A 12,612-nucleotide genomic window follows, 5' to 3' on the forward strand; every position below is an offset into this window, starting at 1 on the left:
GATGATGATGATGATGGTGGTGGTGGTGGTGATGATGATGGTGATGATTCCATGTATCTTTCAGACCTGGTGGCTAAAACATCAACAATGAACTTGATGGAAAATAAATTATTAAAAATATCTCACTTACAATAGTCTCAAAATACAGATAAAATAACTATAAAATAAACCTACCTAACAGAATGAAAGACTTATACAATGAAAATTTTAAGACACTGATGAGTGACTGAAGGAGACAGTAAACAATGGAAAGACTGTCCATACTTCTGGACTGACAAAATTATTAGTGACAATGATTAACCTCCCAGAAGAACCAAGCTTCAGTGCAATCCTCATAGAAGTTCCAACAGCATTCTTCAGATCTTGAAAAACAATTTACATTTTCATGGGAACAAAATAGACCACAAATAGGCAAAGCTATCTCAGTAGGAAGAATACAGTCAGAAGCATCTCATTGTCTGACCTAAAACTATACATCGGAATCATGGAGATAAAGATTGCATGAAGCTGGAACAAAATCAGACGTGCCGACCAAAGGAATATACTAAAAAGCCCAGAGCTAAATCCACACAGCTGTAGACTTAGTTTTAGAAAAAGATGTTGTATTCATTTGCTTCTCTGTTCCTGTGATAAAACATTCCAACTTCGGGGAAGAAAGGGGATTATTTCATCTTACAATTCCCAGTCCACAGCCCCTCACTGAGGGAAGGCAAAGCAGGGACTGAAGTCAGGAGCCTGGAGATGGGAATGAAAGCAGAGACCATAGAAGAACATTAGTTTACTGGCTTGCTTCCTCTGATTTGCTCAGTTTCCTTTTTATGCACTCCAGGCCTATCTGCTAAGAGATGACACTGGCCACAGTGGTCTGGACCCACCTGCATCAATTCACAATTTTAAAAAAAAAAAATGTCCTACAGACATGCCCACAGGCCAACCAGATCAAGGCAATACCTCAACTGAGGTTTTCTCCTCCCGGATATGTCTAGGTTGTATCAAATTGACAAATGCCAAACAAAACATGTTCCAAACACCTGCACTGGAAAACGATAGCTTTTCCATCAAATGGTACTGAGAGAACTGCATGTCTACCTGCAGCAGACTGAAAGTAAGCCACCTCTCTCACCTTGAACAGTAATCAATTCCAAGTGGATAAAAGGGCTTAATTTAGAAGTAAAAATGTTGAAGCTCCTAACAGAAAAAAATTTAGGACATTGGATTGGCAAGACCCTTCTGACTAGATCCCCAAAAGCACAGCAGACAGCCTGAAGAACTGACAAATGGGATGATGTGGAATTAAGAGACTTGAGCACAACAAAAGAAACCATTAGCCGAATGAGCAGGTAGCTTAAAGAATAGGAGAAAACCACTGTCAGCATACTTCACAACAGGAGTGATGCCCACAGTTTATTAAGCACTACAGAAATTAAGCCTCACCAAACACAAATCTTTCCAATCAATAGCTGGGCCAATGATCCAAACAGAGAGTTCCCAAATAAGCAAATCCAAATGACCATTAAATATATTTTGAAGTGTGTGATAACTCTAGCCATTTGGAGAAATTCAAATTAGAGTTTACTTAGAAAGACTAGGCAATGCTTACAAAGGGTGTGATGGGGCCACTGGCTGCTCTCAGTAGCCGTGTCTACCATTTTCATCAAAACAGCAAACAGACTGCAAGCATGATTATCTCCATTTCATGAAGAAACTAGTGGAGGTTAAGGTTGTTCAAGATCATCACAACAACCAAGGTTGTGGGAGGTAAGACAGGAGAAAACCTGCTAGAGCATGGGCTCCTTCAGTGGCCTCTCGAGACGTGTGGTTTGCTTCCTTGACTTTTTAGTAGGGAAGACTGAGAACGCTAAACAGCTGCTGAGGAGCCATTCATAGTTGCTGGCTGCAACAGGAGGGAAGAGTCACTTCTCTTTGGGATATGACCACAGGCAGGTTCCAAGAGCCCCAGAGGATAACCCTGCAGCCATGACCACATGGGTAGCATTGACTGGAGTCAGTGGGCTATCAAAAACAAAGGGGTTTAAAGATGGAAAGGAGATATATTGGGGATCCAGGAAAAGTCAGAGGGAGGGAGATGGCGTAGAATTTTTCAAAGAATAAAAAATTTAATTTTAAAATGTTGTACAATCTCCTCCTTTTATGATGCTGACCATAAAGCACAATTAATTGCTTCCTACAGCAGAGATAATTCTCCCACATCTTTCCTGTTCTAAGCACCAGGCCCACATGGCCAATTGCTTACCTCACACAGTAGATGCCTCAAGGTACACAATCCGAACATATTCTAAACCAAGGCTATAGTGTCTTCATCTCCTCTTACCCCCGCACAAGTGCTTCTGGTGAGTAACAATAATAATGAACCATAAAATAAAATTTTATTTATTTATACAATTTAAAATAATATGTGAAGAGAGCAGAAGAAACCTAGGAGAAAACACATAAACATAATTGGGCAGGCGAGTATTCTGTGAGTTTGTAGTATAAAAAGAACTGAAGGACATTTGTCCCACTGAACAAACGGGACTTTTGTGAGCAAGGGTGGGCACTGCTACATCTACGAAAGCCTTTGACTGAGTCCCTTCAATAGCACAGCGTTACACAAAAGCCAGAATGCAGAAAAGTTACATATATATAACAGACATAGCTAACATTAATTAGCTATGAAGAAATAAGAAATGAAGTTAACGATGTACAAATGCACTTAATATGTGCAATATCACTGAGGTGTGTTCCTCTGGGTTGTTCAGACACCTTCCTAGTGGTACCCTGAAATTGTTGAGATCGGATGAGAGTCAGGCTGAGGAAAAGGAAGAAAGCAGAGAAGGAGAGAAGCGGGAAGGGGGGAGTAAAACCCACTCCTATCAAGCCAAATTATCTCGCTTTCCATGCCTTGAGCCTCCTTTCCTTCCTACAGCATTTCCCTGCAGCCAGGCACCAGGTGACTTAGCACCATCTACTAGGATTCAGCGGTTTCACTGGAATACCTTCATGTTAACCGGAGCTCTTAAACCTCGTACAACACGAAACATGAAAGTCTTCCACACTGTAAAATTTATAAGTAACAGGCATTGATAACACATTAAGAAATCAAATGCAGTGCTGGGCACTTAGAGCAGTGACCTAGTGTGACTCACGGTCCCCAAAGGATTAAGAACAAATTATTTCGCTGGAGATACTGAAAATGACTTTCAAAGGAAAACGAGGGTGAGAGAACACTAGAAAGAAAGATTCCCACACTAGCGAATACGAAACAGATGCGCGTTGGCACTATTTTTAATATGCACAACTGCTATTTTCTGATTCTTCGAGAAACAGATTTGGTATCTTGAACTCTCTCACGGCAGATAACATAAAAACCGGCAGCACTTAATTATTGTCCCAAAGATTTACAGACACGTAACAAAGCATTCAAGGTCCAACCTACAAATTCCAAAGCATCGCTTTTATCATTGACACAAGCACAGGGTTCTTAAGGAAGTCCTTTAGAGGGTGATCCTGCTCCCGGGCTGCCCACAGCCCACCGGGGACTGTGAGCAGCAAGCGCTGCAGCTGATTTCCATCTTCTCGAGGATGCACAGGGAGAGATGCAGCATCCAGAGCAACTGGCAGCTCAACAACAACAGCCTTTAGACACTAAAGTTACTTTCTCGATTGCGACGAAGACTGACTAGAAAGCTAATACTGACCCTTGGGCCCAGGTGTGATGTCCTCCATACGTCTTGGACTATAGCTGAGAAAGAAGTCTAGCCCTCAGCATCACAGACAATAAAGTCCAAAGAGACTAGATTCTCGCTTTCTATTTAGGAGATGAGAAACATTAAGTGGCATGATATTAAAACGATGCCTGGAATGAAATCTGCCCTTGGGTACAGAATGCTGACTAGAGACATCAGTAGATATCTTAGGATCTTAACCAACAGTATGCTGCATAGACGCCCAATGCCTGGAATATCGGCTCAGATATGGCTCACTGCAGAGCTGGTAAAGTGTCCACTTCACAGTGGAAATGCTGGCTGTGTGGATGCTGGCTTGACCTTGTACAGTATAAGAAGGAATACATTGGGGTCCACACATGGGCGATCGTTAACTGAACACGAAAAGATCAAAGCCTAAGACTGAACAAAAATAATTTTCTCAGCACGCCCAGTACCCTAAGGAAACAACCCAGCCCGAAAGTAGACTGTCCTTGAGTTAAACATATTAAATGCGAAATCTTACTGGAAACACTAAATCAAACAGGCCAAGAGCGCCCCTGCCAATGTGAGAGAAAAATTCTCCAAATAGTATAGTTTTGTTTTAGCCATTGCCATATGGGAAACCTTATGTAGTAAAGTATATGCTTGAAATTTTTTCAACTTATATTTAGTGGGGGAAACAATTTATTATACCAATTCATAAATGTGTGACAGATGGGAATGCTTCTTTCCCAGCTCTTGGCAAAGGCTCCCATTGGCTGAAAAGTCTTCGGTTCTTAAAAGTATGACCAGCATCATTCACACCTTTTTTTTCTGAAATTAAACAGACCAATTCCATGATGAAGTCTCCAATAAATTTGGCTACCATGGAATGTCTTCCCCATTCTGCACCATAAATTATCTAGAATACCACTTTCCCTAGAATAACGAACAAGGCCAAGACTTGCCAACCGGCCCTATGCAATGAAAACCTTTCAAAGTCCTTAAGTCAATTTTGGAAACCCCTCCATATTTAAGCATATTCTGGTATTGCTTTAGCAAGGAGAGCATAAAAAGATTCCACCAGGAGTGCATTCTTTCCTCCTGAAATATGGATTTGGCTCTTTTAAAATGCTCAGCTCCTCTAAGATATTAGCAAAATCTTCATGTATAGACAGCTAAGGAAGGGATACCAGTGGGTATTCTGGGGGTAAACATCAGAAACTTTCCTGGATGTATGTGACACCATGTGGAGAAGTTTGTTATTTAAAGTAAGAAATGCATCAGCTGGGTAAAGAAGCCAAAGGGTGTCCTGTCTAGCAGGGGAAAGCTGCAGCAGCCATGGGATCAGGCCCAGAGCAGTAAGTAACCTCCGAATTTTCTGTCTGTCATGGTAGCTGGCACTGCCCACTGTCTACTTGAAAACAGCAAGGATGTTTCTTCTCGTGGCTTCAGGAAAAGCTACTACTGCCCGACTCTATGAAGATGCCCCACATCCTCAGGATGGGGTCATAGTTAGCCTTAAGTGTCAGAACCTAAAAGCTTATAGGAAGGGAGCATCGATGGAGGCATGGTTGGACTGTGGGTGGACTGTCTGATTGTTAAATGAAGTGGGAAAATCAGCTCTGAGTACAGACAGCGTCATGTCATGGGTTGGGCCATGAGCTGTGAGCTGCATCAAGGCAGGAGGACTAGCAGAGTCTTCTCTCTCTCTCTCTCTCTCTCTCTCTCTCTCTCTCTCTCTCTCTCTCTCTCTCTCTCTCTCCTCCCTCCCTCCCTCCCTCCCTCCTTCCCTCCCTCCCCGCCCCCCTCTGCTCTTGACTGTGGACATGATACCATAAGCTCTAGCTCTGACTTCCCCTCAGTAACCGACTGTGACCCAGAACTGTAAGCTGAGGTTCATCCTTTTACTCCCCCGGGGTGCTTTAGGTCAAGGTGCTTTCCCACAGCAACAGAAATGGAAGTAGAGCCAATAAAATGGTTAACAAAAGCAAGCCCAGTGTTTAGCGCACCCAGTGTTTTCCAAGCTTGAAGGAGAAGCCATTGCTCATCCACTTAGTAGTTCAAGCAAATTTGTTAGGTGAGGAAAAGGTTGGGAGAGACCTCTGTACCACAGAAATCCCTCAGACAGTTAAGGACACCAGTGCCATAGTATCTAGGCAAGTCTGAGAAGAGTCTGAACCACAAGTAGGAAACGATTTTAAGGGTCAAGCCTGCAGTCAAAAATATGTAATTCTACTGCCTCCTGTGGGCAAGAACTCAATCACCTTTTCACATCTAAGAATAAAGAAGCTGGAAAATCAGACTCCTACAGTGGGGATGAAGAAAAGATGTTTTCTGAAAAACAGTTTTATGCCGATAAGTATTACAAACACTCCATTGCTGCTAAAACTAGGGCTGTAGCTAGAGACATGGCTCAGCAGTTGAGAGCACTTGCTGCGCTTGCAAAAAGACAGGAGTTCGAGTCTCACTCAGCATCCTTGCGGTGGAACTGCCCTCAGTTGCAGCTCCAGGAGATGCGATGCGTCCTCTGACCTCTGGGGGCACCAGGGACCACTGTGCTGAACTTAACTTCATTCTGGCAAACCACTCACACGCACAAAGTATTTTGCTGTTGTTGTTGTTGTTGTTCAAATTGGTTTGTATGGTTATCACCTGGTAGAAATAAAGCTACCTTTAAAAAAGAAGCAATTTAGAAACAACATTTCCATTTTCAAAGTCTCCTTTCCCATTTTTCTCTTCTTGTTGCTCTCCTGTGGAAGCTGTGTTGTTAACCGTCTGCTAGTGGCCTGGCTGCACTGGCAGGTAAGTGAGGAGATTTACTTTGTAGTGTGCATTCACATTCAAGAAGAAATACAATTAGCAATAAAACATGACACATAAACAGTAGTTAATTTTTAGATGAAGCATGAACTTAAATGCCAATAAGTGCTTTATTACTTCACTCATAAAAATCACAGTTCTCCTAACAGCTTAAACTATGAGAAATATGACCAAAATTTAGAGTGATGTCATCAATCTGTAAGAGATCTGCCTTTACTACTGAACAATTATACCGGAACAGTTTTTATCCTATAACATTAAGAAACTGTTGACGAAGAACAAAATGCTGAGGAAATGGTATGAGAATGAAGGAGTGACAGCCTCGTTGGCTGTCATGGAGACCCTCAGGAAAACCTTTCTCTAGCAAGTTCCTCTGACGTCACCATGCATCGCACCATTTTATTCTCGCGACAAGAGGAAAGGCTTCCAGATATGGAGTGTGTGAATGTTGTGGAAATTGACATATCCCCTTAAATAAAATATACAGATTATAAATACTGGTGATTTTTTTTAATTGTGAAAGAGTTATAGAAATGCTTTTTCTTCAGTATATGTATCAAAAAAAGGGGAAGTGAGGTGGGAGAAATCACTTTCTTCAACTGGCACAAAGTATGAATAAATGTTACGGGGAAGAGACATCAGAAAACCAGAGGTGGGACAGCAGGGATTGGCAGTCACCACTGACTGAGCCAGCCTCCTCTCTTTGTGACAATTGAGATAAATTACCTATAGGAAGGTTTGCTACATGGTGTCAGAGACTTTATGGTCACTTGGGGCAGTTGTTTGGGGCCTGTGACAAGACAGAAAGGTGACGTGGCTGGATGCAGGTGATGAAGCACTCTGCTTCAAGCTTCCTTTGTGGCCAGGAAGCAAAGGCAAGCAGGAAGACTCCGTGTCCTCCCACTAAACTCTGCCTCCTAGCACCTCACCATCTCTCAATAGCGCCACCGTCTAGAGACCAAGGCCTTAACACGTAGGCTTGTAGGCTTTGGGAGCCATTCCAGGTCTGAACTGGTATCAAGTATTCACTCCCTGGGACCAGCACTCATGATTTCTTCCGCAAAGACAGTGATAGCAGGGTCAGAAGAGCTCTCCAATGTGGAAAGCAGAAATCACGCAGGTTGTGCTGGACAGAGCGTAGCTTGTGGGCCTCAGTCAGGGCCTGTCACCCTTGGCTGGGTGAGATAATAAAACCACTCTAGACACCAGCTTGGTGATAGCTAAGTGCAGCTCAGCACTGGGCTTTATACAGAGTGGGGAGACAGCAGAGTGCCATTGGCTGGCATCTGCTTGTAGATGTCTTCATTAGTCCCAAGGAAACTTTTAAAAAAATTAGATAAGTAGGACAAAGGAAATAGCATAGTTGGTAAAGCGCTCCCGTGCAAGCATGAGGGCCTGAGTTCAATTCCGTGACCCGGCACTAAAAAGTCTGGTGTGAAGTCCATAATTCCAATACTTGGAGGCTGGATCAGGAGACTTATGAGTTGGAAGTTAGCCTCTCATTTAAAAAAGCAGGACAAAATAAAAATTCAATCATATATTTTATTTATATAAGTACTTGAGTGGAATTATCAACAATTCTAGCTTAGTGTGTAGATGCGAAGGTTATTTTTTTAATGTTCCAATCTTATATAAATTATCCTTCAATTTGTATACTAAAATCTACTGTTGGGGTGTTATTACATATTTGGAAAGGCAGCTTAATAATGATTCTAAAGTCTTGCATATTATGTTTAGGTATGGCTTAATAAAATATATTCTTAATTTTTCATTTAAAAAAAGCCAGGTATGAAGATATGTGCTTATAATCCCAGCACTGGGGAGATGGAAATGGGTGGATTGGGTCCTTGGGGCTCACTGCCAGCCTAACTAACCAATTGAGCAAGCCCTGACCTTGTCAAAGAACCTATCTCAACAAGAAAGGTGGATGGTGCCTGGAGAAACATGCCTGAGGTAGACCTCTGGCCTCCCCATGTGTGTGCACCCTCATTCATGGGTACCTACCTGCACACACATGAACAGGTATATACATAAAAATAAAGTAACATTAGGGTCCAGAGAGATGGTTCAGTGGTCAAGGTGCACTTGCTACTCCTCCAGAGCTCCAGTTCCCAGCAGGAATCCACAGTTGTCATTATGATCATGGCCATTTTGAGGACTCAGCCTAACCATGATATCTTAAAGGAGTTTGGTACCCGAAAAGGAGGAGGGGCTCTGCTTGACAACGGATCACCATTTAAAGCAAGGTTTCTAAAGCTGTGGGTTATACTCCCTTTAGCAAACCTGTCTCCAAAAATAACTACATTATAATTTGTAACAGTAGCAAACTTGCAGTTATGAAGTAGCAATGAAAATAATTCACTGTGAAGCTGAATAACAATCTCATAAACTAATCCTCACAATGGCCAAGGGATCCAGGATTCCTGGAGTATACATAGACTTGTAAAACCACTTCATTTTCCAGACATCCAGACATAATGATAAACACATCCTAAAGAATAAAAAAAAAAGTACTTGTTCATAAATGACATGGCAACCACAGGGACTTTGTTTTCTTCATAATTATTTCAGAGATCAAATGTTGCCAAAAGTAAGCATTTGTCTTTTGCTATCAATATCTAGGCATTATGTAATTGTATTTAGTTTTATTTATTTGTTAGTTGGAACTTTTAAGAAGGAAAAAATCATTGCCTGTAGTTCTTTGTCTAAGGATCATACCCTACAAAAAACAAATTAAAAAACTACAAGGACCTCCATTTTATTGTTTATTGTTTTGTTGTGTGTTAGTGTGTTATAATCTGCCTATCTAATATTCAAATAAAGAATCACAATTGAAAAAAAAAGAAAAGAATTCACTGTTGGGGTCAGCAAGAGAAACTGTATTAAAGAGTCGTAGCATTAGGAAGGTTGAGAGAGAACCACCGCTTTAAAGGGGCTGTTTAGGCAGAGCAGAGAAACACAGAGACAAGACAGCAGGTGGGGAGGGGTAACTCTGTGTGGAAGTGCCCAGTAGATTAGAGGTTGCAAACCACGTTGGTGACTTTGCTATCATTTTCTATGCGAGGTTGGCTGGACCAAAGGAATCTTAGTGGAGGAAGCCTGGATGAGTAATTTTGAGTTTCTACACGTTGTTTATTCGGACCAGACCCAAGAGAAGCAGAGAGTGGAAAAGGATAAATTAAATTAGTAGGCCAGCTCTTCGCGTTGGAAAATCATCACATTTACCCTGGGATTCCTGGAGTTTAGCATTTAGAAGCGGCACCTGGGAAACTCTGCTACTATGGAAACGGTAGCGGTTGACCAGAGGGTTAGGAAGAGGTCTGGGGGGAAGGGAGCGGGATCCGTTCAGGAACTGGGCGTGGTCTCCGTTACCAAGGTGTCAGGGACGCTCAGACCTGGCCTCAGCCCAGTTTTGAGGCCAATGCACCTCCCATCCTTCCTATGGCACCCAAGAAGGAGAAAGGCCCCCCCGCTGGGAGCGCAAACTCTAAGGTTTGGGAACCCTCGCTCATAGCTGCACATTTGAACCAGGTAAGCCTAGCCTCTCAAGTGTCCTCAGCCCAGGCACAGGGAGCTTGGAGCACGCTCGGCTCAGTACTGCTCTGCCAGGTCCTTAGACTTCCCAAATCACACATGGTATCCTGATCAGGCAGGGATTGACAAAGAAGTGAACATGAACATGAAGGCTGGGGATAGTGTGTGTGTGTGTGTGTGTGTGTGTGTGTGTGTGTGTGTGTGTATTCAGTGGTAGTGCTGAGGGAGGCCCTAGGTTCAGTTGGCAGCATCAGAAGAAAAAAAAGACAAGAAGAGACTCTCTGCCCTGCAATTTCAAATGGCGATGACAGATCTGTGTGAGGACAGGGGCTGCTCGGGGGAGGGGGCCTTTCAGGAAAGGCTTCCAGATGGTGTGCCCCAGTTGCAGTGAGACTGTTACCCTCCTGAACTCTTTCCTTCCTATTTGATGGCTAATCATCTGTGGCCCCGCCCACAGCGATATTTTAATAAATGCCGGATGTAAACAGGCAGGACCCAGGACGAGCGTCCGTAAAAATAGAAAGAGACCCAGAAGAAAATAAGCAGAAGGGCCCGGAAGTCGCACCCTGACAGCAGTACATGGCGCCATCCTTGAGGACTTGGTCTTCCCAAGTGAAATTGTGGGTAAGAGGATCCATGTGAAACTGGACGGTAGCCGGCTCATAAAGGGTCATTTAAACAAAGCACAGCAGAGCAACGCGGAGCACACGGTGGAAACCTTTCCTGGTGTGTACAAGAAGCTCACAGGCAAGGATGTTAACTTTGAATTCCCAGAGTTTCAGTTGTAAAGAAAATAACTGAATAAGCTGTCATTCATAGTGAAAAAAAAAAAAGAAAAAGAAAGAAAGAAAAAAAGAAAGAAAAAGAAAAAAGAAAAAGAAAGAAAAAAAGAAAGAAAAGAAAAAGAAAAAAAGAAAATGTTCATATGTAATGGCTTGCTTTGATAAACAACCATGATCAATAGCGACTTGGAGAGGAAAGGGTTTATTTCATCTTTAATGTCCACCACTGAGGGACGTGGGGGAAGGAACTGGAAGTAGAAACCCTGCAGGAATTCTGCTTTCTGACTCTGGTTCACACTCAGCTAGCTCTTTCCCAGGACCCTAGCCCACCTGCCCAGGGGATAACGCCTCCTTCAGTGGGCTGGACCCTCCTCCATCCATCAGTTACTAAGACTGTGTCACACAGACATGGCCACAGGCCCCTCTGTTGTGAGCCATCCCTTATCTGAGACTCTCTCAGATGACTCTAGGCTCTATCGAGCCAACAGATGAAACAAATTAGGACATACTCCATGCCACTGAATCAAACGTTTTCCTCTGGGGCTGTCAAGAAGGGCTCAGTGGTTAAGAGCACTTGTATCTCTTGCAGAGGACCAAGATTTCATTCCCAGAACCCACACGGTAGTTCACAATTGTCTGTGACTCAAGTTCCCATGGATCCTACACATTATTCCAGCCTCTGTGGGCACCAGGAACGTATATGGTAGGTATACATATGTGCAGGCAAAACACTCATACGCATAAAATTCATATATACAAAACACTCATACATATAAAATACGTATATGGAAAACAAAACAGGGCAATTACATAAGAATATATATTCAGAATATATGAATATATTCATCCATTTTGAAGGCATAGGAGATCAGAGGAACTACCTGCTTGTTGCACGTTGCCACAAATGCACACAACAATCTATGACTCAAATTGAAGGGTCCAGGTGCATACTGGTCCAGTTTCCACCCATCTCTGCCCATCTTCACTGAGGAACCCAGGGGCTTCTGACACCAGCAGTCAGAAATCCATGTCTAGGCTCTGATGTTTCTAAGCCCAAGTAGAGACGTGGGGAGAGAAAGGGTACTTCTGGAACTGCCAGCCTGCCATTGGGAACCTCTTGTGAAAGTGGAGAACGGGTGTGGCTTGGTTTCTCATTTTGTACATGGGTGTATGATTTACTAGAGATTTCGGAGATAAGGATCTTGTGCTGCCCTGCAGGGAAATGTTGCCTATTTATCCCTGTTTTCCAATGCAAGTGTTTCTTCCTCCCTGGGAAGTAATTCTCTCTGATATCAAAATTAGTCCTGGTGAGTCCCATGAAAATAGTCTGACACTCCTGTTGCTGCTGTGACGTCATGCATCACTACTGTAAGTCTTCTGCGTGGTTTCAACAACTCGAGAGTGAAGGGTGTCAACTCTATAATCCCCACTTATGTGCTTGGGTTCTCAAGGATGTGTGTCAAATCACTCTGTGAAAGTACCCTCGCTTTTGCTTTCGCAAGTCAGAACTAGCCAAACTGATTTTCTCCATTTTTTTTTTTAAAAATGATGCTGATCAAGTTGGGCTTTGAGTGAGCATGTCTGCCTGAGCCACAGGGTTGGAGGAGGCACTTGACACCATTAATCTAGTTCTGCAAGCATGAAGCTGTAATTTTCCTAGTTGAACTGAAAACCTACACACACTATCTTTCCTCATGGTTTGAAAATATTAAATAATAATCAGCTTTCTTGATCCTGTTCAAACAATATATTTTCAATAAATCTTCTATTCTAGTAGATATAATTGC

At 42.8% G+C, this 12,612-nt stretch overlaps 1 protein-coding gene across 1 annotated transcript in view; it reads left to right on the forward strand.

Annotated features, from left to right (window-relative positions):
• Positions 1 to 9,816: 9,816 nt before the first annotated feature.
• The window catches only part of SPAG17 (sperm associated antigen 17), a 209,574-nt gene continuing 206,778 nt past the window's right edge, over positions 9,817 to 12,612 (forward strand). The window contains exon 1 of the mRNA XM_084757928.1: positions 9,817 to 10,040. Within this exon, the coding sequence (XP_084614054.1) occupies positions 9,951 to 10,040 (90 nt within the window). The 5' untranslated portion in view covers positions 9,817 to 9,950. The remainder of the gene's footprint in view (positions 10,041 to 12,612) is intronic.

This window comes from Acomys minous (assembly GCF_964271855.1).
Source record: "Acomys minous genome assembly, chromosome: 14".
Classification (NCBI taxonomy): Eukaryota; Metazoa; Chordata; class Mammalia; order Rodentia; family Muridae; genus Acomys; species Acomys minous.